The sequence below is a fragment of the Strix uralensis genome, chromosome 1 (genome assembly GCF_047716275.1).
Source record: "Strix uralensis isolate ZFMK-TIS-50842 chromosome 1, bStrUra1, whole genome shotgun sequence".
In the NCBI taxonomy this organism is placed as follows: Eukaryota; Metazoa; Chordata; class Aves; order Strigiformes; family Strigidae; genus Strix; species Strix uralensis.
Genome location: NC_133972.1, coordinates 11301317 through 11328295, shown reverse-complemented (window position 1 = coordinate 11328295; position 26979 = coordinate 11301317). Strand labels below are relative to the sequence as shown.

The following is a 26979-nucleotide window of genomic DNA, read 5'->3' as shown; positions in this document are numbered from 1 at the left end:
CTGTGCTAGGTGGGATGCACAGAAGTAGAAAACCATAGGGGACCTGCACAAAGACGTGCTCTGCTTTCTGAACCAGATCCTGAAGTGTTTGACAACATGCAGGAACATCCCGACCCTACTTTCCCCATCATCCTTGAATCAGACACACCGTGCAGGCAGGCAGATACCAAAGGCGCTGCTGAGCTAGTGCACGCTTTGCAGACACACACTGCAGCCAGCACCAGCAGAGCTGTTATTTCACTTTACCAGTAAAAAGGGCATTGTCAATGGTCTGGCTGGGTTGCTTCTGGGTGGGTTTACAAGATGGCAGGTTGGGCTAGCTAAAAGAAGGAAAAACCTTTCCATTCCCACTGCCCTTCAAGTTACATCTTTGGAATAAATCCCCAGTTACATTATTTGTGTGGCAGAACAGGAGGATACAAGTGAAAATAAACTTGAAGCACCACTCAGGATTGCAGATATAATAACCCGTTTTGTTCTTCTCTGCTGGTAGAGAATCCTGTTTTATTTTCTCTTTGTTTTCCATCTGGACCTGATCAAACCTTCACTTAAGTTAAACCACAAGTCTCTCAATTAACTTCAGTGGGGCTTCTCATCCAACATGGCAGCAAGCCTGCAAAACAAACAGCAACTATACAACAGATATTTATACTTCCATTGTGCAAACAGAAAGACATGAATTTAAGTTATTTCAACCCTTTTCTCACAGGCAATTAGTGACAGAACAAGAGGGAATGGCTTTAAACTGCAGGAGGGGAGGTTCAGACTGGACATTAGGAGAAAATGTTTCCCAGAAAGAGTGGTCAGAGAGTGGAATAGGCTGCCCAGGGAGGGGGTGGAGTCACCATCCCTGGATGTGTTTAAGGGTCGTTTGGATGAGAGGTTGGGGGATGTGGTGTAGGGGAGAACTTTGTAGAGTAGGGCTGAGGGTTGGACTCGATGACCCCAAGGGTCTTTTCCAACCTGAATGATTCTGTGATTCTGTGATTCTTACGGCTGAACAACTGATTGTTAAAATCACAGGACCACTGTGTTCTGATCCCAAAGGACCCAGTATTCCTAGACTCTGGTACAAGGTACATTTGGGGTTGCCACCCTGGGGTGTAGCGTCTCACCTTACCTGTGACAAGAAGCAGTTACAAGAGCAGCACTCCTGCTTCTGAGATCCCAAATGGCTGCTGTATATTTTTCTGTGTGATGAGCAGTAATCTGATACCACTCGAATTCCTTAAGTTTCAGGTTCTTATTTTTTCTCCCTTTTATTGACGGTGCACCTGAGGAAAAGTGTCTGACCCCAGGCATTGTTTAGCAGCTTTTGACTAGTCTAAAAGCAGTGGTGAAAGTTGCTTCAGACTACAAAATTATTTTATAAATTTGTTAAAGTAATTGTGTGTGTGTGCATGAGAGAGCAGGTGAGTTTGTGCCACTTGTGTAAAAGCTGTAATGCTATTGTTAACGTTTAGTGGGGTTCAGTTAGGCTGCTTTATCTTAACATCCCCCACCTGTCATCAGGGCAGCCTCTCCGGATGATGCCCATGTGAGTCATTTCCTCTCCTCAGCCTCAGCCCTCTATACTTGCTGGGACAGGAGAGCTGTCACCTTCCTCCCGGAGGCAGACACCAGCCAGAGCCCTCAGGATGCTGCTGCTCCCGCTCCTGGCCCTGGCTGCAGCCTGGTCTCGTAGGTTCCCCTCATCACCACAGCATGGGGCAGTGGCAGGAGACATCCCGTATTCGTGTGTGTGAATGAATAGTAGACTAAGAGTGTTTTTGTTCTGTTTTCTAGATGGACAAGCACAAGTGCTTCTGAAGCAGACTGACGTCTCTGTTACCAGAGGGCAAACTAAAACTGCGTGGATTGATTGTGTAGGCGAGGGCATATCTGACTTCAAATCTGCATATATACATTGGTACCGACAGATACCCCCCAAAGCTCCTGAACGGGTTCTGTATATCGGATCAGGTTTAGCTTTGTATGATGACGATTCCTATAGGAACAAGTATACTTCTTCGAAGAAAGGTACAAATGTCTGCACTTTCTCAGTCGAGGACATCAACTCCAACGATGAAGGTACCTACTACTGTGCCTACTGGCAGTACCACAGAACTAGCAGACCACAGGCAGTCTGTACAGAAAGCTGCCTGCACCCTGAGCAGCAGGCTTTCTGTCAAATGCAGAGAATGACAACCGCACCCTCCTGCCTCTAAAACAACCCAACAGGTTCATGCTGAGTATGTAAGTATAAATAATGGACAGAGAAAACAGCAAAGAAATGCAGCGTGCTACAACTCAGCGGGTATAATGTGCTGTGCTGGGGAAAAGGGGCACTCCTGTGAGTGACGGTGTTACAGCTGAATTATACAGTAACACAGATTGTCTTTGAATAATGTAGATACTTTCCCAAATACAGTCTGAGCTAGCAAAAATGAAGCAGTGGCAGAGAGGGAGCATAGGAGGAGGATATTTGCACTGAAGGTCTGGCCTGGGAGACTTCAAATCCAGGTCATGATGGAAATATTGGTGATACTCATCACTGGTCACCCCCATCTTAATGGTTATGAATGACAACGACTACTTTTCACATAGATACCCCTTAGGGCCCCTTCTTACAGGCAAGGACCTGTTACATTGGGCAACACCTGAAAAGACGGTCCCGAGAAAGGGGTGTGAAAACTGTTTACAAGAGAAAGCTGCGGGTTAAAGCAGGGAACATACGGAAATGGTGACACAGCACTGCTCAGTCAGGCAGCTGGGAGCAAAGCCACAGTGAAATTTCACTTATGTGGCAATAGTATTCACAATCCCATGTTCATGTGAGTGTTTCATGCAACTAGAGCACGTCATTTCCTCTCCTCGATGGCAGTCCATCCCCCATCCAAGGTTCATTAACTAAGTTCCTACAGGCCCAGCCGTCTTCTCTGAAAATGTCATTGCTGCAGGTTCTTTTTGCAGCTCTAGTTTGGCCTTGGAAGATATCTTCCTCTCTGGCTTTCACACTTAAATGGACTAATAATAAAGACAGTCTTCAAGTCAGTAAACTCCACATTTATGATTTGTTTTTTGTTCTTTCTATGTGGATACATCTACACTACAGGACCCGACACAAATTCATCTATCTATCACAAGGACAACAGAAGAATATGAACTTTCTGTACTCGTTGTGAGAGATGAGATTTAGTTGTGTACACTGCTATTGCCAAAAAGACCCAAAAAAGATGCAGAGTAGATTCTCTCTTTTGGGTTAGAAAATGAGAAATCTTTCTTAGGGAAGAGCGTGGTGTGTGGTAGCTGCTGCCCAAGGGACCGTTTGCTATGAAGTCTTTGCAAGGCACATTTTCAGGGCTCAGAAATGAGGGAGAGTACAAGAAAAAGCAGAAGGCAGCAAACAGCTGGCTGAGACATTCATACTTCACCCTGGTTTCACTTCACTGTGTCTGGAGTAGCTGGATAAGGCTGATCAGACATTTTGGAGCTGTTTTAAGAAAGAGTACGAGATGATAGTTCACTATGAATAATCCAATTAATGCTACCAAAGGAGGTGGTGTGTTCTAGGAAAGGCTGGTGAAATGCACTTCTGGGACAGCTTTGGGGTGTCTGAGGAGAGGAGGACATCCTCGGGAAGGGATGGATTGAACAATTTGAGGTTTTATGTGTGAGTTCAGCAGGTAATCTGAGAAGAATGTAGGAAATAGCTGAAGAAAAATTCTTTCAGATGGAGCATTTTAGGTCCTTTCTACACTGTTAGTGCTGTGGTTTAACTTGTCAGTAAACTCAACCCCCTTCATGGTAGTGAGTTGAAGACCATTGGATGTGACAAACGAGACATTTCCTCCTTCCAGCCATTGGATGCTTTCTCCACCTGAAGGGCTTTATAATGTTTCTGTCTCTATTTCATTTCCAGGTTTAACCCACACAGGCAGCATGTTGCTGCTTCCAGTCCTTCTTGCAACTTCATTTTGGTCCCGTAAGCCCTTTTTTCCTCTCCTTCCCATGTGTAGAGAACACAGTCCTGGCTCCAAACTCCAGCAGTTTCTTCCCCTCACACAATTTCTTTGCTTCTTCTTCCAGGTGGAGACACGCAGGCAGCACCATCGCAAACCCCAGCACTGCAGAGGCAGGTGAAGGGCAGCTCTGCCAGCATGGAATGCCGAATGAGCAGCCAAGCCATCGTGCACTGGTACAAGCACCTTCCTGGAGAGCCACCGAAGAGGATACTGTACATGTCAGGACAGTCACCTGTTTTTGATAACAGTGGCGATGAAAGGAGATTTCAAGTTCGGAAGCATCCTACTGAGCTCCGCTATGGTCTCACTATAGATTATTTAACCCCAAGGGATTCTGGCATTTACTACTGTGCGTACTGGGTTTATCAATCACCACAGCATTAGACGGGCAAGGATAAGCCGTACAAAAAAGGCACTTTGCTCTCTGAACCACAAGCTCTGAACTCTGCTAAGAATTCAGATACTTCCCTATTCCACCCCTCTGTCATGATTTTCTGCAGCAGGGTAGGAAAACCAACAATATCTTCTGGCAACTGTTAAATATATGACACTAACAATCAGCATGTCATTTCAGTCCTCACACATATCTGCAACATCCAGGAACCGGAGAGTTGCAGTCACTTTAGGGTAAATATACAAAACATTGCTCTTAAAATGGAGGTTTGATTGTACGGAAAGCACTCACCTGATAGAGAACACGGCCTGTCTCTGTGTGTGAACAAATGTGAGCTGTAAATTTCTCTTCTGTTAGAATCCTTAGATCAAGCAGAGAAACATATCTCCATCCCCTCAGTGCTTCCTCTTGAAAAAAAATTACATGAATATAAAAGACCACACACACACTCCTTCCTTCGTAATTTTTTTTCTCTTCCTTTGCATTTCAGTCACTACAAATTCCTACAACAGCCCAGAAAACCTAATTTTATTGTCACAGTTTCTCACCTGATATGTCCAGGACAGAATGGAAAACCTCAGCCATGGGCTACGCCCCCAGCAAGCAGAGACTGTCAGGCCCTTCAGGTCAAGTGTACTGAGTTTTACAAATCAGGTTCTACAATCAAACACTAGTTCTAGGGAAGCTGGCATTTGCCTAACTCAGAAAACAGAGATAGCTTTGTGTCTTCAGGTTCCTGAGTTAGGACAGAGTGCACATGCTCAATATTCTGTGAGATATTCCTCTAATGCGTATGGACCTTGAAAAATGAGCACAAATACCTCGAGAGTGGTGGTTTTACAGTTCCACAGGCTCTCAACATTGTTTCTGCTAAACTTTCAGTACGATTTGAGTATATAATGCCTCGCTATAGATGTTTCTTGACACCTTAACTATTTGAAAAACAGGTTGTAGTACATGTGACCTCAGATGCTAACTTCAGTCAGCTTGCTTTCTGTCTTCACGCTGTGGGATGTGAGAATTCCTCACAACCAATCTAGGAGGTTTCAGGAATGAGTTGACGGCAACTTCCTGACACAGGTGATTGAGCAGCCAACAAGGAAGGGGGCTCTGCTGGACCTCCTACTCACAAAAAGGGAGAACTGGTTGGGGCTGTGAAGGTAGGGGGCAGTCTTGGCTGCAGTGACCATGAGCTGATAGAGTTCAGGCTCCTGAGAGAAGGGAGCAGGGCAACAAGGGCACCTGACAGATTTTTGCTGTGTGATCAGAAGAGTAGCAACGTACGGCTACTTGTCCTTATACATGTCCTGGTAGTTTTGGGCAACGGGCAACAAGGGCTTGATTTCAGGTCCTCAGATACAATTGCCAATGTGGTTTTCACTCTGATTAACTATAGTTGCCCATGCGGGAGACCATCATGAGATGCTGCTGGGATGGGTAACCTTTTCCTTGCATCTCTCTCCCTTCACCTTACATTCTGTTTCATAGTTCTCTCTTCCTTGTCACTTTGTTGTGCCTGACAGTCCTTAAGTCACTTCTCCTTCTCATCCCCCTCAGGGTGGCCTGACAGAAAATTAAACAGACTTTCCCACGGTTATTTACTGGGAAGAGAGGGACCCTTTCCATTGCCACCACAAAAAGGCAGGCGTCTCTCCTTGCCTGCCTCTCCCTGGACCCCTGCTCTCACAGGCATCTTTCCAAGACAGTTAGCAACATGTGCTTACTGCTGGCTTTCTGCATGTGGCCAACTGCCAGCAGTAGGGAGGCCAAAGCAGCTCCTCTCCCTCATGCCTGGCGAGATGCAGCCCAGGCTCACCGGTCACAGGGGAGTGCCCTGTGGCACCAGCCCTGCTCATTGAGATGCCCCTCTGTGATGGCTGTTGACGTGCTTTTGTTTTCCAGTCTTCCTTTCCAAGAAGCGTTTGCACCTCATCTGAGCATCAAAACCAAATTTCTGTGGCTGTGCATTTCCTCCTGAACTTGAAACCAAGTGGAGGCACGTCCTCGCAGTGCAGCTGCCCCCTTCGCTGCAGGCTGATGGCCTCCAGCTGCTTCAGTGGAGGGCAGCACCAGCACAGGGGCACCCTCGGCACTTCAGCATGCTGCAGCTGGGTGACTAAGCTGAGGTGGCAAAAGGAGGTCCCTAAAAGGATGGCGGAATGCCTGCTTAGGCACTGTACACCTCCTCTCACCCCTCAGGGTGACGGCCCACACACCGCCCACTGGGGTGACCTCCGGGCTGAAACTTTATGCCCTGATAGACAGCTGGAGCTGCTCTCACTTGCAGCCCTTCTTCAGTGGCTCTGGCTTGACTTTTCAAGGGCCACAAACCTTGGATTTACTAATGTTTCTCATATTTACCTGAAGAGCAGACAGGACTACAGCCTTATGTAAATGTGCCCCATCTGCTTGCACACAGAAGACTCATTGCTGAAGACCACTCAAGAGAGCCACCTCCTCCTCCAACACAACGTTGTCCCCATCTGGAGCCCCCTTCACCCTCCTCTGACTCTCAACAACAGCAGAGAGTGACAAGCAAACATGCTACTACTGGCAGCACTTGTGGCCACAGCTGCTTGGTCTTGTAAGTCCTTCCTTATTTTCTTATCTTTCCTCACAGGCACACATGGCTGTGCTAACAGGCATCTTCCCAAATCCCTGAATTCCAGCTAATAGCATGGTTTCTCCTTTTCTCTTTCCTAGATGGATTTGCGCAAGAAATTCCCATGCAAAGCCCTATATCCATCACCAAGTTCCAAAAAAGTGCACGGATGACATGTGAAATTCAAATATCAGCAGCAAGTTTTGATGGCATTGTCATACACTGGTATCAACAGAAGGAGGGTAAAGCTCCAGAGAGGGTCCTGTACTATTCAGGAGGGAAACCTTCAGTTGAAAGTGGCTTTCAAGCAGACAGGTACATGATTGAAACAGTTTCTAGCCAGAATCGATGTGTTTTTACAATAAAAGATGTAATACCAGACGATGCTGCTACTTACTACTGCGCCTACTGGGACCCTCACTGTGATAGAAATTCAAAGATCATCAAGGCAAAAAACCCACCTCCCTCAACATCTGAACCACAGGGTTGTAACCATGCCACTCCCCTGATTTTCTCACTCCATGTGGTATTTGCTACCCAAAAAAAGCAGCTAACCCTGCACAACTGTCCTTTTCAAAGTCTGAGTTGTCAATAGCACACTGCTCTTCAAGCACACATCTACTATAAGGGCAAAGGAAGTCTTCACTGCCTTAAGACTTCGCACATAAATAATGAAAACACACCTGCCTCTTTGGTGCTGTTTGCACAGCCATGGCAGATGTCTGGTGGCCCTTGAGGGGAGCAAACATTGCACTGACTTTCTAGTCCAGCCCCTGTTCTCCCCTAGGAAAGAGAAGACACTAGAAGAAAGACAACATGCTGAAGAATGTACCTTAGTGGTGGGAACGATATGCTTGCCACTTCCTAGCACTTCTAAGAAAAGGATCTGTATGTTCCCCACTATTGTCTTCCCTGCTGTACATGTAAACAGCTGTTAAAGGATTTCACCAGACTGCGGGTATCTCTAGGCTGGCTTTGTTAACAACTCAGAGCTGGGCCATCACCTCAGTGAGTGGCAACAGCTAACAAAAAGCGCCCTCTGTATATATGATATAACATACAGTACAAAGAGTCTTTGGTGATTTTCCAGGAACTTTCAGCTCTCAATTCATCATCAATTTCAAAAGTCCATTGTATTTCACAGTTTTGGCTAGTTCTTTTCATTCCATTCCAATTCCTCTTTGGACACCACTGCTCACTGATACAGTGTTCGGTCATCATGGTTACTTATCTTCTGAACAATCTTCATCATAATTCACTTTTAGACTTCTGAGAAAAGACTCAAGATGTTCTATTTAACATACACTTAGCTTATGTCTAGCTTTTCATTGCCTAGCCTTTCTAAATTGCTTAAACTGTCAGTATTGTTCCTAGAGCACCTGTGCTCTATTAATTAAACCTATAAAACAATATCTATTTATTAATTATTCCTGCTATTAATATCCTAAGAGAAAAGAGATTTCTAAAGCTTGTTCCTTTTACACAACTGTAAGTCCCTGGAAATATTATTTACCTTATCTGGATACCTCAAAATCCCACATGGACCAATTGAAATCAGAGATTTACAGTCTCTTCTCTACCACAGCTGATACATGCTGCTTACAACCGTCTTCTTGTTTCATTTCATCTTAAGGCAAACAGGACTTTTTGGAAGAAAGGAGATTTGCTGAAACTGTCAAGTTTGATGGACTTATTTCAAATTTGCTGTGAGTTAGTATATGGCACAGCAAGCATTTCACAGAGGACCCTGAGCAGAATAATTTTTTGTTTGTGCCTTTAGCCAAGTATGTGCCTACTCATCAGCTTTTCTTTCGTTGATGAAGGGTATAATTGGATACCTGAAATGCTGGACCATCACACAGAATGAGCTATGGGACTTTAGAAAGAAGATCAGAATAGGTGCAAATAAACACTAAACACCAGTAGCCTCAGATTTTGAAAGTCTTAAACACGAAGTGAAGTTTAAGCAGGCAAGTGCTCACTGATTTCACTGAATCCTGTTGGTATCTTCAGGGCTAGCCAGTGGTGTGACACACAACTCTAAGCCAGAAATCGGTAGTCACATGCTGTCTTTATTTATAGGATCTCATGGCAATTTTCCAAAGAGTTTCCTTTTAGTTCAGTGAATCACCCTTACTTTTTGTTGTTTTCTGCCTTTCACATGCAGTGGCTTCCAGCATCCATCACTACTGCACTTGCAGTGCTGCAGTCAGCATTGAAGTTTTTCTCAGGGACCCTTCCCTTGTGCTCCTGCTGTGGTGACAGAAATCTTCCTGAAGCAGACCTCATCCTCGTTGGAGCATGTGGCATCCCTTCCCCTTCCCACTTGCTCCCCTTTCCCCGCTGCTCCCCGCAGCTTGATGTACACAGCTGCCTCCTGAGGCAGTCCCCTCCTCCTCCCACGTGGCATTGCTCACTCTGCACCAGGGCTAGTTTCCTTCTCCTCTGACTCTCAACGACAGCAGAGCATGACCAGCAAACATGCTGCTGCTGGCAGTGCTTGTGGCCACAGCCACTTGGTCTTGTAAGTCCTTCCTTATTTTCTTATCTTTCCTCACAGGCACCCATGGCTGTGCTAAACATCTTCCTAAATCCCTGAATTCCAGCTAATGATATAATTTCTCCTTTTTTTTTTTTTTTTTTTTTTCTCCCTAGATGGATATGCACAAGGAATCCCCATGCAGAAGCCCCTGTCTGTCACCAAATCTAAAGGAAGTGTGCGCTTGGAATGTGACTTTAAAGATGTCTCTGAATATAATGATGGCACCATCATACACTGGTATCAACAGAAGGAGAATGAAGCTCCAGTGAGGATACTCTACTTAGCACAGTCAAAAGTAGTAGATGGTGGCTTCCAAGAATACAGGTACATGGTTGAAAAAGATTCTCACAAGAAAATGTGTATTCTTACAATAAATGATGTCATTCCAGACGACTCTGCTACCTACTATTGCGCCTACTGGGATCGTCACTGTGGTAGGAACTCGGTGATCACCGAGACAAATACTCCCCCAGCGTCTCAATCACAAACAGCCTGAAAGATCCCAACTCACTTCCTTTGGTGTGGATGAGCTGCCTGGCCTCAGGCGCAGGCTCTGGAGAAGCAGGACATGCTCGGTGCTGACCGACATCTTGGAAGCATCAGCTGCCAAAAGCTAGAGATTTTGACTGAGAAAGTGCCTAGTGCAAAGGGAATGGTAAAGGTCCAATACCTACCCCATCCTCTGCATTCCACCTTCTCCTCCTTTCCACTCAAGCATGTCAGCGAACTGGTTGCAAGGATTTATTTAATGGAAAGGGGGCATGTTTCCATATTGTTGTTCCTGGAAATGGGTTAGCACGTGGTACTAGAGCTCTTCAAAGTCTTTGCCCTGACAAAGAAAACTGAAATAGAGAGCTTCAGCCCAGAGGTATTTAAAATTTTAATCAAAGGGAAAGGAGTGTTATTTTTGCTTAAAAGTTAGTAGCTGTTCGAAGAGGAAGATTTTCCATTTATTCCTCCTGAGATCTGGAGGTGGGCATTTTTGTTGGGTTTTGGGGGTTTTTTTAAGCTGTATCATGCCCTTTCTCCATCTTCTTGTTTATTACTCTCTGTGTTTCACTGGTGTTGCATCTGAATCACCAAAAAAGTTGGAGACAGAGTTACCAACCCTCATACCAAAGAAAAGAGCCTCCTGTAGTTAAGATCAAATTTTCATACTTATGTCTCATATGCAATGCATCCCTCCTAACTATTGCCTCAAGGTGCATGCTGACTCTCATGCCTGAGAAATTCATCCACAGATGTTTTTCTCTATCATCAAGCCTCTCCTTAATATTTTTCTTTACTGTGGTACCCTGATACTCTTCTCACTTGATTCATTGAAGTGTAACTCATTAAAGAATATTAGTCTGATGGGATGAAAAAGTGACACAACAATTTCAAATATGTATTAGGTCTCCAAATGGCCATAGGTCAGTTTTGTCCTCCTCATACTTGCAAGTCCAGATCATACAGAGGAGTTAGACAAGCTGTCTGCAACAAGCAGTGTTTCCCTTTGTTTCTTCTAATGAGACCTTTCAGCTACTCAGTGTCATGAGCATAATTGAACAGTCCCAGCAAATGCAGGTGAGGTGGTGATGGTCTCCTTCACTGCGTGTCTAAGGGCACAGCTGGAAAAGCACTGGTCAGCTCCATTCTCTGCCTACATCTCTCCTGCCATTGCTTTGTGGTTGCGATTATGATGTTCCTGCCCAGGAGCCTTCAGAGTAGATTGCTTTCGTTACATCTGCTTCAATTGAAAGACTTTCACCCTCAGTCTGTTTCCTCCCTCGAGCCACAAATTGCAATTTCCTAATGTTGTTTTGCAGTCGGTATGCCACACAAGATCCCAGAAGTACTCAGACTCAGTTTCTTCTAAATGACAAACGAAGCATGCAGGTTGTTTGATCAACAGCAGCGGTGACTCCTCTGATGTTATCTTGGGCTGTTTTATAAGAAACCTGTGCGCAAAGGAAAAGCTGTGTTCTCCCACCAGCTAGTATACGGAAAGCTGCCGGTGAGCTGCTGTTGAAGATCTGGAGTGATTCCAGGAGATGGGCAGACAATAACCATGTACCAGAGTCAGAAGATGCGACTGCAGCACACGGACACCTTCGCAATGCTTATGGTACTGCCTCTCACTCCCTTCCCTTTGCTGAATTGTATTAAGCCAACTAAAAATTAACTCCATGCTAGCTGTACTTTATGTCACTTAATTGCAGGTGGGAGGGGGTGTACCCCTTTGGGAAAGAGCAGGATCACCACCTGAAGATATGTGTTTTTTAACATGCATAACCCTGTGCACCTATCTGTGTGTCTAAAGTTGAAGAGAAACCTTCACCTAATTCTTGGGTGTTAAAGCAGAGGAATTAACTAACAAATTTCCAACACTTTAGGAAAGAGAGTTTCCACCCTCCAAAGGGCCTGAGATATCTATCAGCTGAACAACCAGGTGCAAGTCTGAAATTCCTGACATCCTCCAAGCAGCCAAGGATCAGGCCTTCACGCTGATTGGGGAAAAAAAATGGGATTTTCTTCAGCAATGGCATAGCAAGGGAGCACGTTACCTTATTGCAAAGACAAAACATAGCGTGAACCACATGGATCAAATACTTCGGCACAGGAACCAAGCTAATTGTCTCAAGTAAGTACCATTATTACCGATCTCATTTTCACAGTCATTCAGGTTCTTGGATAATTAAGAATGAAAGACTGTATGAAAATTAATTTCTGACTGATAAATCATGTTTTGTCTGTGAACTGTGACTCATGCCCCAACTGGGTGGGTTGATGGGCAGTAAATATATCAACCTCGTGAATAGAGCAATCGCCTCTAGAACAGTTACTGAATACTTATTAAGGACAAGGGAATGGAAAAATGAGGACAGGTAAAAATTTAAATATTGGGATGGATTCATTCCTGTTCTGGGAAAGAAAAGTGAACTGAAAAGTGAACTTGAAAGTTTACTCTCAGAACAGCAAGTAAGAAATGCAAAAAGTTTCTTATTGCTAGAGGTGGTTCAGTCTAAGTTGATTGGGAAGGAAAATTGCCTGGAATGTAATAAATTTCTACTTCCTGGCCCTACTGAAAAAGTAACTGATTTACTTTTGCATTTGTATTATTCTTAATTGTAGTGAAGTTTTGCAATCAATAGGATGAATGCTATTTTCAGTATAAAGCAATGCCTACAGTATGTTCCTCAGAAAACACACTACATTATCAAGGTGACTGTAATTAAGTCAAATCGTAAAAAGCAGAGAAGAGTTACAGAGAAATTTTAAATTTTATCTAGGTCTCTGACCAAAAATGTTCTCTGCTGCAATTTGCAATTAAACTGTGCCTGTGCAGAAGCAGCTGCTTTTGCCTAAAAGACGACAGCATAACCAGTTACAAAAGGCATGAACTTAGTTATGGGCATCAGTAAGTTTTGTTCAGAATATGGACGTTGCATTTAAAATATGGGCTTCAAAATAGGAGTTTGATGAAACTTTAGATAAAGTTCTTTCACACAAAAAGTAATTCAGAAGAGACACTTAGGAAAAAAAGAATTGTTTACCTGTATATTTAAATCAACAAATAACTAGTAAACTTCCTTAATTTCCTTTGGGAATCATAATGTAACCACATTTCTTAAAAACAGCAAAAAGAGGTTACTTCAGAGAAAACCTAGCACATCAGAGGCAACAGATTTTTGTAACAGAGATCCCAGAGCTGAAAGGATTAGAACATAGCTATAAAATAATCATGGCACTGCTTTCTTCTCAGAAAACGCTGGGTTTAAAACCCTGAACTTTTTACTCACTACAAAAATTGAAGTATTTCTAAAAATGGCACTCTAGTCAATGTTGAAAATTAGGCCACATTTATCACCAACCTCTAAATCAGAAAGACTTTTTCTGTAGCCTATGCAAGAAATTTGCAGTGCAGGAGATATTGCTAAGCATTATCAGACTGTGGGATGCTGATGTCAAAATATTTGGAAGTGGAACTAAGCTGATTGTTTCAAGTAAGTACAAAATGTAAAACTTAACTACTTCTGAAATGTTTTTCAATACAGATACTGGCTGCATGAGGTGCTCTGCTATCTTAGCTCCTGCTAGTTTTAACCCTACTGAATTTTCCTCTTAAATGAGCAGGATTTTCCTCTTAAACAGCATTTCCATATGCAGAACACAATGAAATTGTTTTGTATTTATGTATGAAATGGGGGAAACAAACAGCTATTGCAGCACAGATGCATTTTTAAACATGACTTTAAACAGGGCAAAGATAACATTCAGAGAACTGAAAGATGTTTTTGTCTTTAAATATGTATGTCCAACCTCTGTGATATTTCTAATTCATTCTGAAAGAAAAGTGTCAAACCTTTGGGTTACTCACATCTTTGAAAAGCAAAACATTTTCCTTTAGGACTATGTCTGAATATACCAAATCAAAGAAGTTATCTGAGATATGCCCAGAACTTTCTGAAGATATGCATAGTTGAAAGGCTGCTCTCTCTTCCTAGCTTTTGCAGAAACTGTTTATTATCAGTTATTACTATTATTAAGGAACAATGCCAAACTCAAAATGTTTTGACATACTTATCAAAATTATTTTGCTTCAAGTAAAGGTCTTCAGGTGCTTTGATACTTGCCTGTGATTTGGCTCAGCTAAGCACCGGAGAGGAAAACAGTTTGCCTAATTTTGACCATCTGAAAATGGTGTATCTGTTTATTGGGAGGTTTGAGTCCAATCCATGCAGGGTTTTGCTTCATGTTAATGACAACACAAATATTGGTCAGGGGTTTTGTGCTGCTCAAATCTCAGCAATTATGGGGGTGTATAAGGAGCAAATTACTTGGCCAATATCTGATCAAATAGATCCTCTGCTGGTGCTGCCTCTCTCCAGAAAGCAGAGATGGAGCCAAGGTGCTCAATCCGCACCATCTGTCTAAATTTTCAGAAGAGTAAAATTAGTTGAGATGAATCCTGTCAATTTAAGAACACACATACCCTCAAAAACCTCCACACTTTTATTGGGGATTTTTTTAAGTTTAGGTTAGGCACCTGCTCCTTTTTTACTTTTCTAGGGTCTAAAAGTAGATTATACAGCAAAACTGATTTTCTTTAAAGAGTAATATTTACACATATAAAGATAACAGAGATGTACTGTTATTGCAAAGACCTTATTCACTGTGACTGGTTATTACGAGAAGGTGTTTGGCTCCGGTACAAAACTCATTGTGTCAGGTAAGTTACATGTTATTTTCCATACAATAAGCTATAGGAGGTTGGGGTGGTCATATAGATGAGTGTTATAGCGTCCCAGAGGGCACTCAGCCGGCTTAGAGCCTCAGTCGGCACCATCCTTGCACAGGATTCCCCTCCCCAGACTGTCGTTCCTGCAGTGAGGCTTGTTGTGTTTGTAATGCAGTGGTTTAGGATCACAAACATTTTTGAAAAGGAGCTAGTTTGAGCCACTTTTGGTCACACTCCTCCTTGGAAATGTGGTGGAAAATGGCCTGTAGCAGTTTCCAGAGCCATCGTTCTTTCCTCCAGCTGTACTGAAGGAAAAAGCAGGGAATCAAGCAGCTGTGAATTAAGCACAAAGAAGGAAAAGCTCTTCCCAATAGAGATACAAAGAGCAATATGCAATGGCCATTGCCAAAATCCTTCTTGCATTGTTAGTAAAAGTAAAATAACTTGTCCAGAATTATTTTTGTCATGTACACAGCACTTTGGCAGTAGAAATACATCATTGCCTCCAAATACTCTTCTTATTGCTTAATCACATGCATATGAAGAAGTGATCCATATTTTGTCTTTCCTGCAGATACATTTATTTTAATGGAAAGTGGAGGACAAAAATCTTCTTTTCCAATTAAATGTGCTTTAAATGCCATAATCCTGGAGTAAACAACCACTCAAACACAAGACAGAAGAACTATTGCTACCAAATGTCTTAAGCCTGGTTAAATACATAAACTTATGTTAGCATATCAGGCAAAGATTGGTTTTAATGATTTATGTCAGAAAGACTAAGTAAATCATAACTATAATTCAATAGAAATATCCGTGTCAGGATAAGCGTGTCATTTTTAGTGAAAATCCTTACCTTGTTAATAAGGTAGTTGCTGTGCTTTTAGTATGTACAGTTTAAAATAAATTATTTTCAAGCATCACTCTAATTCTGTGGGATTTTGTCCTTATTTGGCCAAGGCTTCTGACTGATTCATAGAGTAAAAGGCCTGTAGTTACCTCATGCTTAAGATCAGGCATTTCATCTCAGCTCGTCTTTTTAGAGATGACTATCCAACATTAGCTCAGTAAGTTACTTGAAATGTAGAAAACCAGGATTTAGGATAAGTGACCTTAATTCAATTGAATCATCAGGGTTTGAGCTTGAGCAGAATCTTTTCCCAGGTCTATACTGAATAAAGAGCCAAGCTCCCACCAACTTGTAATGAACATGATTTTGTTCTTGTTGGTCCCTTTTAATTAATTCTGTCCAAAGGAAAGTTGCTCGAGACTTACAATAATGCATGCAACAGAAGGGCTGGGAACTGAGAGACTGGTTTGGCATTTGCACTTGGTGGAATAGATGAGTTTTTAGAAGCTTACAGCAGAACAGGAATATTAATCCTACACAAACTGGCAATACAGGATTCTTCTGTAAGTATCTTTCCAGGGAATTTAGGCACTCACAAGGTTGCAAGAGGGAAGCCAAGACAGAACCAAAGACTTAACCAGCCTCTCCAAATCCATTTTTTTCCTTCAGCACAGCAGCAGAGTGGCTTGCTCAGTCAGTGTGGGGCTGGTTTTCCTCTGCCATCTCTTCTGCTACAGTTGTAGCTGGGTCTTCCTGGCAACTCACAAGCATATTGCTAACTTATTTTGAAGTGATAAAAAGAACAATCTACTAACATTTCTAGGAAATTATTTCATAGCAGAAATTATGGCAGCAATATTCAATTTCTTTAAATGCTATCTCCTAAATATTACTGAAGCATCTACTTTGTTTTCATCAAATGCATTGAAGTTCAAAGTTCAAAAAGCTACAACTTTTTTTTTTGTAATTATCTATTATAAAATACATGTTGCCTAAAGATAGATTATACTTAAATTTATTTTACATTACCTGAGATTGGATTAAACTGACTTTCTGCCTTTTTAAATCAAAATGGTGAAGATTATTGTACGCATTATTATTTTTTATAATGGGAAAAAACACAAAGCCCTAAATCAAAACCCAGTGGGCTTGAAAGTCCAAACAAGTGTTAGGAGAGAAGGATGGAGATATAAGACATAAATAAAGATGTGGCGACTCAAAATAAATCTGCAGAGTGAAAACCTCTTGCCATGATATTAATAGGAACATTTGTTAACGGATTTAAAATACCAAGGGTTTAATGGGCACAAAGATGAATTCAGTATCAGATTCTTTTAAGGCAATATTTACAAACAGGTTTCAGTGTGACCATTCGCCTGTTCATAATGGTCTCTGTCATCCTAAAGCCATGGCTCAAAAAGATCAGCTTGCATTGGTGATAGCATGCAGCGCTAGGTTCTTGTTGTAGGATATATATTCATACACAAATGTACATTCATATATATGTAAATACATTATTTCCCGTGTTGTCAAGGTGACAGGCTTTACTGTTCCTCACATTTTCCATAGAAACCTCAGGGGATGATGAAGGAGTCTGAGTCTAGAAAATTATAAATCTCAGGCACACAGGATCTGCTTAAATATTTCAGTGATTTTGAATGCCCACTGTTAAATTAGGGCTCCATCCTCCCTTTTGTCAGCATTCCAAATCCTTAGTTTTTATGCACATGCAAACTTATGTATTTAAACCTGAAAGACTAACATAAGAAAAAGCCGTTGTATGAGAAAACACAGGTTGATACATACACCATTTTGTAAGGAAAATTTTAATTACAGAAATCAGAGTCTCAACAGAAACAGATGCATTTCTAATAAGAATATGAGGCTAGTCTGGGACACAAAACAAGGTTTTAAAAACGTTGATGCTAGGTGGGATTTTGCAAAGTACATACACCCAGTGATTATGACAAAGTCTTTGGAACTGGCACAAAGCTTATTGTTTTTTAGTATCTAAGAAAATATGCCTCATTCTGATAATCTAAAATCTGGAGGAGAGGGAATGTGATATTCTATTTTAAAACTATAATGCAGATTAAAATACAGATTTAAAAGTATAATACAGAAAAGTGATGTGGACTTTGCAGTAGCAGAATTCATTTCTTTAGCACCCAAATGCTTGTATAAGAGAGGTCAGAGTCTTCACATAAAACATAAATTGCTGAAATATAACTTATTTTGGATACTTAGGACTATATCAGCTCATTCCCTTGTGCAAAGCTTGCTGCCCAGAGCAGCAGGGTCAGGGTAACTCAGAAATGTGGCTGTAGATCAGCTCTTGGCCTCAGAGCAGAGGAAACAGAGGTGTTATACAGGAAAACTCTGTGAGTGCCAACAGCTCCCCTAAACCATGGCTGAAGCTCTACATCTCTCTGTTTGGTCAAGGGGAAGGCCTTTCCCCATGGATTTGTCCTAACAAAGCTGATTTATTCCAGCCAAGAGGAACTGAGCTCTCTTTGATGCACCACAGCGCCAGTTAGCTGCAGGCAGACAATAAATAATCAGAAAATTAAAACGTGGAGGGAAACCCTGGACCTTTGGAAATGATGCCATTGGTTTCAGTGTCGGCAGGATTTCGTGCAAGGTGCACATGGTTTCCCCTAGGGAGAAGCCAGAAGGCCCTGGGGAAGGACGTGCACAGGAATGGTGGAAGCAGTGTACATAGATGCATATGTGATGTTTCCTTTTGGTGCCGACTACCCACAATAGTACTGCACAGGCAATTATGGCAGGATTTGAGGGTGAACAGTCCTGATACTGCACTCATTTAAGCAGATTACAGTAACCTCAACATGCAGAGAATTAGGCCCAAAATGAGCAAATGCCCCTCCACTAGGCTTGAGAAGAGTCGTGGCTGTTGAGGACTGCCTTTCATTAATTCAGTTAAACGCTGGTCGAGCATGCATGTATTTTTAAATTGTGTGGTCAAAACCACTCACCATCCTGGGAAAAAAGGTAATTTTTCTAGAAAAAAATCTAGAGGAATTATGGTAGATCAATCAACAACAAGTTTTGGTTTGTTTTGATATTTTTTTGAACAAGTGATGACAAAGATTAGCTTGAAACTGAATTTAAAGTACATATCACTAAAGGCTCTTTGGGAATAGTAGCATTAGCTGAGACTGAATTTAAATTTTCTACATTCATGTAGCCAAATGAATAGGTTCTTATTGTTCATATGATGGTTGTTAAATCTGGTCCTTGTTTGGCCAAAACATCTCAGGAAGTTTCTGTAAGGGAATGTACCAGTGGGGGTACGGAAAGATATTTGGTTCTGGCACAAAACTCATTGTCTCCAGTAAGTGTTTTCAAAGATTTATTTTTTTAAGTGTTGTAATGGGAAAGCTTCGGAGTGAAGGTTGTCAGCTCTTTAAGGTATCTGGGGAGGCTCACAGTAGGTCAGGACTATACTATGTCATTTCAATGATAATACCTGAAGCCACCGTCAAGCAGGACAAGAAAGCTCTTCATGAGCTGAGTGTGCTGAGTGCTCTCAGCTCCCACTGGCTTGGGGGGGGAAACTGAGGAGCTTTGAGTATCAGGCAAAATTACTCCATTTTGTGGGATCATCCAAGTAATGAGAATTAAAATTTCAGCTTAAGAACATATGGACCTTATTTATAAATCTTATTTATAGATACTTAAACTGTAGAGGAGTTTCATTAAGAAAACTTTTGAGAGTTAGTCTATAAAAACATATATTTTGTACTCAAATTCATTAATATCTCATTGATTATGAGCTTAACTCCAGAATTTTATTCGCACAATGTTTTGCAGGCTCATTGCATTATTACGAGAGAAAAGACAGATTTTAGCGTAAGAAATATCTGCACATGCTTACATATTATTTTAAAAAGTAAGACCTATGTACCTCTTAAAACCTGCCTTAGAAAACCATTTAACAAAGTAAACAGCAACATTTTTGAAAGTTTAACTAAAACAAAAAAGACAGTGGGGTGGAAGTTCATGACACTAAAATTCTTCAGAAAGGATCAGATCATTTGCCTAGACAAAACAGTGTAAACTGACTTGTTGACTTTGACAACTTCACAGATCAGCCTGAAAGTACATCAAAATCTACAGTCAGTTCTACAAGTTTTCATCTTTTTTTCCATAAACATACCTACAGTTTATGGAGATTTTTTTTTCCACACACAAAAATATATAAACATGTATATATGCAAAACTTAAGTTGTTCAGTTCTCCACTGTCATCCATTTACCTATGTGTGTACATAAGACTCCCATGCATTCACACAGCTGCAGTTATTCAAGCAATATATTTCCTCAGTATTGTGATATGATTTACATTTCATTTAAGCTAAGCACCTAGGATCTTTTTATGGTAAATAGAAAGACATCGGCAATTCGGAAATTTCACAGAATCATCTAGGTTGGAAAGGACCTTGAAGATCATCTAGACCATCCGTTAACCCAGCACTGACAGATCCCAACTACACCATATCCCTAAGTGCTATGTCAACCCGACTCTTGAACACCTCCAGGATGGAAATTATTCCATCTTGATGGAATCTCTAAAATGGGCAGGATGAACTAGCAGCTGGAAGCATCTCTCTCTGACTCTCTATTGAGATTTAATAATCCAAGAGAATAACATCACACTAGACAATTAAATTTTAGCCTACTGAAATAAATCAAGGTAACTTATTGAGCTTTGAAAATCTAAAAGAAACATCTAAAATAGTCATGAAGCTTTGCAGAGTTCAAAGTCACTGGGACAGGAGCTACATCATGGTCTTCTGAACAAATAAAACATTTTAGAAATTAGCTTAATCTTGCATCAGTGTGAGGACTGATGCTTAAAGAAGATAAAATTAACCACTAAATTAATGTTAGAGAACCATAACATTGTTAGAAATTTTATTTCTGGTACAATAGAACTCAGTCCACATCTTCATTTCAATGACAAATCTCCAAAATGAAGGAAATTCATAACATAACAGTTGCCTTTTGAAGGTAGGGAGGGTGCAATGTAGAAGATCGCTCTAGAATAGCCAGATCCTTTAAAGAAAGGTGGAAGCTTTTTGACAAAAATACGTATTTATATCAATGTGTTTTCTCACAATACATGAAAACTGCACCACTCAGCCAGACCAGACTTTAAACTCTGCTCAAATTCAGTGGCTGAGATTTACATAGGAATCTAAAGAGTGCTGTAAGGAGATGAACACCTAAAATCTCTCTGCTGCCTTAAAAACAATAGTCTTAAGCAGTACCTACTATGTAGCAAAAGTCAATTCTGAAATCTGTATCTAGTCTTCACTTGCAGTTAAGTATAGACAAAAATGATTGCCCATGAGCGCTGCCTATGCACGCACTGCAGAAGTTCACGTTTAACTAAAATGGACTCTTAAATTTACTATCCACTTCTATAATATCAAAATATCTTTTCTGTGTGGACAAAATCTGGATAAGGCTCCTCCTAATGACAAGGTTAATCCAGAGAGGCAAATGAAATGGAGATTACCTACAGTTAGCTTGTAGAAACAGCTCACTTTTCATTTGAAATATATTCACATATGTTCATACTGAGCATGTTTCACAACACACATCACCCAATCTGGTATGGATTGATATCCTATTTGGATATAGAAATGTTATCTACATATAGCATGTTCTTCTGCTTTAGTTTAGTTTTGGTGTTTCCTTTTCAGATGTGTTAATTCAAACATTTAAACAAATCTCGTAGTAAAGGAAGAGCATTGCCAACCTTTGGGGTCCAGGGCATTTTTTGATTCCATTTTCCTGTCTTTATCAAGATCTTCACCTGGCAAATACATAGAATGTCTTCCAAAAAAATGGCAACAATACATTTTTATTGCTTTAAAAAAAAAATCACAAAATCAGTATCAGCTTTAAAAAAATTAATTAGATATAGCAGATGTTCATTCATTAGCAGTGGGACTTATACTGGGGCCATAAAACTTCAAAGATTTGAAAGGTAGTCTATCTTTAACACTCCGTAGACAAAACTTTCATGTAGTTGTTTTTGCATAAACATCATAAAGCAATATTAAATTCCTCTTATCAAAGAAATGAATAAAGCTCTTTCAGGAACTATTGCTGTTATTTAATAATTGTCAAAGACTTGTGCAGACAAATACACTTTCTGACAGCAGTAGTGCTTGGAAGGCTGTGGGATATAGGCTTTCATGTAGTCACCTGAAGTTTTCTAACTCAGTTTCAAGAGAGATTATTAATATCTGCAACAATATTTCAGTTTCTTAACATTTCTCAAAAATAATTTTTCAAACATGTTTGAGTAGGTCTCTAAGGTTATAAATAACCAGACTTAAATTTATTTTTCTAAAAAAATACTCAAGAAATCTTTTGTGAGATAATTTAAAATCTACTCTAGTATTAAAGAGTACACTCAGTCTACTCTAGACTTCCTCTACCAGATGTGCTGCTTGACAAGAAGCGTGATTGAAGCAGTCTCAGTGTTAGTGTTCACTGAACAATTTAGGACTTAAATAATGTTTCTTCATGCACATAGCACAGCACCAAAGCTTAGATCAAACATTCTTCAGACTCTGGAAGACTCTATATTGTCCAAACAAAACCAAGTTTAGAATATTTAGAAGAACTGAGTCTTGTCTCCTGATTTTGAGCTTGATTTTTTGTACCATACTCATAAAAGCCTCTTTTCATTTTAGTTCTCTATAAAATAACGTATTTTAAAATATGGTTAAAAGTTCCAAATTATTCTAAATAGTATTGTAAATGTTTTTGACTAAAAAATAAAACTTGGCATTTGGGTCCATTGAAATAATATTTAATATAAAGTGTGTTTGATTTCCAGGTTTGTCCAGCTCACCAAAAACTTATTTTTACTACAAGGGTGGAAACAGCTGTAATTCATCCATCCTATTACCTAAAATTCTTTTCATACATGAGACATTTCTACTCCGATCATAAGTATTTCATAACAAGTTAGCTAGCTAAAACATTTGTTAATAAGACATTTAGGTTGTTGCTCTTCAGAAGTTCTATTTTGTGGCTGTGTATTTATTTGCTGTACACTGTTGATCTTTCAGCTCTCTGTTTTGTTCTTTCCCTCCAATAACCAATCCAGACGAAGTTATTTCTTCACCGGCAAGCTCTGAAATCCTGCAGAAGAGACATGAAAATCAGATAATGTATGTTTGCCTTATTGAGAAATTTTACCCAGAGGTTATTCGGGTGACATGGACCGATGAAGCAGATAAGGAGGTAACAGACAACATAATAAAAGGAGACGTTTGGAAGCCCACAAACGGGGATAAATACTCAATCGGCAGCTGGTTAACTGTACCAGCGGAGAACAAAGACAAGAACTATTACTGCAAATATGAGCATGAAAGCCAACAGCGTTCACTGTCGACACAAGGTATATACTACATGTTAAAAATTCAATTCTACGTGTTATTATAGACATGAATTTTTCTTTGCAATAACATTTCAGAAATAATGCTTTCGATAAGCATCTGTTCTGCTTGGCACAACAATAGCTGAAATATACATCCGGAGAAACTACCAAAGTTTTCCTAGGAAAAGCTACCCAGCCTGTGCTATGCTCCCCAAGTGAATGTCCCTTTGTAATAGGAAAAGAGCAGTTCTTGAACCTCAGCAGGTATAAACTAGCATAGCTCCAAAAGGTCTCAGCCATATTGGTTACTTTCCAGTCTACAGAAGTTTCTGAAAACAGTATTACTTCTCTGTTATCCATGGCTTACAGGTGTAAGTCCCTCTGATATCCCCTGACATCAATCACCACTATAAAAAACTACAGAGTTAAAAACGAGGTTGCTGGGGATGTAGAGCAGAGTTTAAATATATTACTTGCTCATAGTCCAGCAACAGTGAGGTAATAACCATGTGTTGAAACAAGACATCTCATTTAATTGTGGAAAGATTGATTAAGCAAAGCAAAATCTGAAAGACAATTCAATTTTAAAGAAAATAGTAACCTACAGTTAATGCAAATTGTTTTAAGTCTTGGCAATAACTTTAAGAAAAGCTGCCTATACTGGTTTAGATTAACCTTTTCTCAGTATTTACCTCTGTCCAACTTACTATAAATTAACGTAACTCCAATGAGTGACAGCATTAACCATTACATTTCAACCTTCAAAATATATTCTGACAGAAATATGCTTTAAGTTTATTTAAGTGGAGGATGTATTTAGGGATGTAATACGGATGTCTTTAAGCCCATGTATCAATGTGTGCAAACACCATGACGAAGAACAAACACAAATTTGCTGCTTCAAGCACAAAAAGGGTTTATTTGAGAGAATGACCAACACCAAAATAGCAAATTCCCAGTAGGGGAACCTTAAATCATACTCGCCTCAAGATGATTCTTTAGTGTTGAGCAACCATTAAGTGACAGAGTAATTGACATCTGTTCTGATGTAAATTATTCTGCATTTCTAACGACAGTATGTTGAGAAGGCAAACAGACTCCAGCTACTTCAGTGACAAGATCAGGCGGTCAAACTGACTGCAGTTCCAAATAAAAGAGACTCTGCCAAGGAAGAGCCTAATGGACACATTCCTGAAAGGGCAAAGGCAAACCTCCCACCTACTGCAATAAATACCCAGTCACTTCTTTATGAGCATTTCCCCCCTTCAAATTCTCTCTGCAGATGAATCCTACTTGTGAACGTCTGCTCTGCAGACAGATCTTAAACATCTTTTTTTGTTGTTTAATACTAACTTTCCATTTCACTGTTGCTGTACTGCCTCTTTTTTTCCTTATTTCTCAATTCGTGTTTGTTAAAATTAAAGAAAAGACTAATTGGGGCATTTAAACTCTCTTTCCATTAGATTCTAGAAAGACTGCTACTCAGCAAAAGGACTGCAGCCCTGGAAACAGCACAGTTAATTTTAATAAAGGTAATTAAAATGTATTAAAATGTGGGAAAGTGATGCATGTCATGCAAGAGTTAGATACTGCTACATATGCTCAGAACATCACAAAAATGATCTTTCTAAAGAGCGTAGAGTAAAACTTTTAAGTCTGGGGTCTGTAACTTAAAAACCCTTCAGTGCTACTCCAAATTAACTTCTGTTGGGGATTATAAGAAGGGTCTCTCCTACCTTTATTAGGTAGCTTTACTGGAAGCTTTCTTAGCATGCTACAGATGCTGTTTGGGCTACTAGATTATTAGCTGGCATTAAGTGTCACTTTTTTAAATACCTGAAGTGGTTAAATTCTCAGCGCTTCAGCTGATGCTCCATCAGCCTAGCAATTGCCTGGCACTTCAGGCAAAGAAATTTTCTTTTGGTTTGAACAGGGATTTAGGAAGAATCATGAGCACTTATGTTCAAAAAATCCAGCACAAAAGGGTTCAAGCAAACATGGTGCTATTGGTAATCAGTGCTGGAAGCACTATAATTCTGTTCTTGCCTTTGCAGGGAATAATAACCCATGAAAGGCAGCCTAGTGCTAAGAAACCTGCTCAGTCTGGAACTTATCAGTAGTGCAAACCCAAAGCACAGTGAGACACCGGAGGTGTTTACACACTGTCCACTGAACTCAGTGTAATTGCAGCAGTAAACAGACTACACAGTCCCAGTTCTACCCCTCTTTTAGGAGGTTGTAAAACACTGACATTAAACAAGACTCTTCTGTCTTATGTTTATTACAGATCACTTAATGCACAGGACAGCATATTTAGTGTACATCGTCCTTCTTCTGAAGAGCTCCATGTACTATCTCATCGTACTCTTCCTCATCTACAGAATGTGGGCTCCAACCAAGCACCAAGGAAAGAAAGCATAAATGCTGGTTTAGGAAAGACTTACAAAATTGTCTTAAATTTGCTTTACTGTATGCTTATCCATAGAGACTCCCCTGCTCTCAGTGTTAGATGTGACAACACAAAAATCCCCAAATAATTTTCTGGCATTAGTGCATAGGGCTTGTTTTGCTTTACTTCTTGTGTTTTTATATCAGCCTGGTTTTCCTAATTTTTCTGAGCAATAGGAATACATATACATGCCCTGGATTTTAATCCAAAATCCATATTGCAAAATGAGGAAGGTACTCACGTTAACAGTAGTTATGCATGCAATAGTTTAGAAGCATAACAGGGCTTTTGATATATAAAGCACAGATGTGTTTTGTCATTGCGCTTAAGGCTTAATTAGGAACATTCCTGTGCTGTAAATTCACAGGTATTTGTTCATTTTTACTTTCAATGATTTATTGCAACTCTCATGTATCCACCAAATCAGGACTTAAATATTCTGAAGTGGTGTGTGCTTTAAGAGTCAATTAAACATGATTTTAAAAAGCGAACATAATATTTTTGAATTAAGAAATCAGACGATCATAAAAGCAATTCTAAGGTGCACGCATACAGAAATGGAAGAAATCCAGCAGGTCCCACCCCAGCACTGTGACACAGACTGAAAACCTGCACATTGTATTTAAGAAAGAAAACAATTGTAATGCTCACAAATATCATCTTGTTTAGAGATACCTTTTTATGTTGAGCAAAACCTTAAATCTGAAGCTTTGATAAAGTGATTTCACAATAGAGGAAAAATTCTCAGGTGTTGGACTTTGAACTCTTCACCTCCTAGGTCCACAGATCAGTTCCTTTCAAATTTCTGTGGAAAAATCAGAAGTAGATATATTTGAAGCATTTGCTTAGTTTGGGGCAAAACACTGCCGTAAGTTTGGAGATAAGTGCCTGCAGCATTCACATTCACTGTATCTGCAAGGATGTAGAGGGCAATACAAGCTTTCCTCCAGGTACGTTTGTGAGGCCTGGGTTTGTTCACCAGCATTGTCACAGCAAGTACCAAGATGGCTAGAAAACCTGATTCATTCCTCTGCTCGTATAAATTCCTCAGGAAATGAAAAGATCCTTAAAACCACCAGTGTTCCAGTTTTCAATGTACTAAACAGGAATACTTCTACATGGAACAATAAAAGCTAGCTCGTTACATCTTTTGTGTTGAAGAGCTAAGCCAAACCAGGGGGAAATGCAGTGCTGTTACAACAGGACTGCCTATGGCTCACGCCTTTGCAAGGGAAGGAGGACGTAAGTCAGGCTCAATGCTAATAACCACAGCTATTTTACCAACAGCATATCTTACAAGTTATTTTACAATCTGCATAGTGAAGCCAATGCAACTAATTACTGCCTTCAGTGTCATGTTACTCTTCAATGCGAAGGAAGATGTGATGTCTAGTCTTTAGTCAAACTCTCTTTGAGAAACAGCTGATGTCCCATGCTATTATTTGTTAACGCTTGGTTCCAATCAAAGTGAAATAAAATAGCTACAAAGGTA

General features: G+C 40.4%; 1 protein-coding gene across 2 annotated transcripts; it reads left to right on the top strand.

The window, feature by feature from the left end:
* The first annotated feature begins 1590 nt into the window (after positions 1-1590).
* On the top strand, positions 1591-26979 carry TARP (TCR gamma alternate reading frame protein). Of its 2 annotated transcripts, none has more exons than XM_074885130.1 (6): positions 1591-1680; positions 1786-2095; positions 13473-13528; positions 22766-23059; positions 24502-24570; positions 25326-26979. In XM_074885130.1, the coding sequence occupies exons 1-6, from the start codon at positions 1638-1640 to the stop codon at positions 25457-25459; spliced, it is 906 nt and encodes a 301-aa protein (XP_074741231.1). In that variant the 5' UTR covers positions 1591-1637; the 3' UTR covers positions 25460-26979. The 2 variants fall into 2 exon arrangements, with proteins under 2 accessions (XP_074741231.1, XP_074741318.1); XM_074885217.1 differs by lacking the exons at positions 1591-1680; positions 1786-2095; positions 13473-13528 and adding exons at positions 9454-9524; positions 9656-9976; positions 14704-14754.

Coding starts and splice junctions, on each gene's coding strand:
- TARP (XM_074885217.1), top strand. CDS start 9,482: ATGCTGCTGCTGGCAGTGCTTGTGGCCACAGCCACTTGGTCTT. Junction 9,525..9,655: donor GGCCACAGCCACTTGGTCTT/GTAAGTCCTTCC, acceptor TTTTCTCCCTAG/ATGGATATGCACAAGGAATC. Junction 14,755..22,765: donor TACAAAACTCATTGTGTCAG/GTAAGTTACATG, acceptor TAACCAATCCAG/ACGAAGTTATTTCTTCACCG.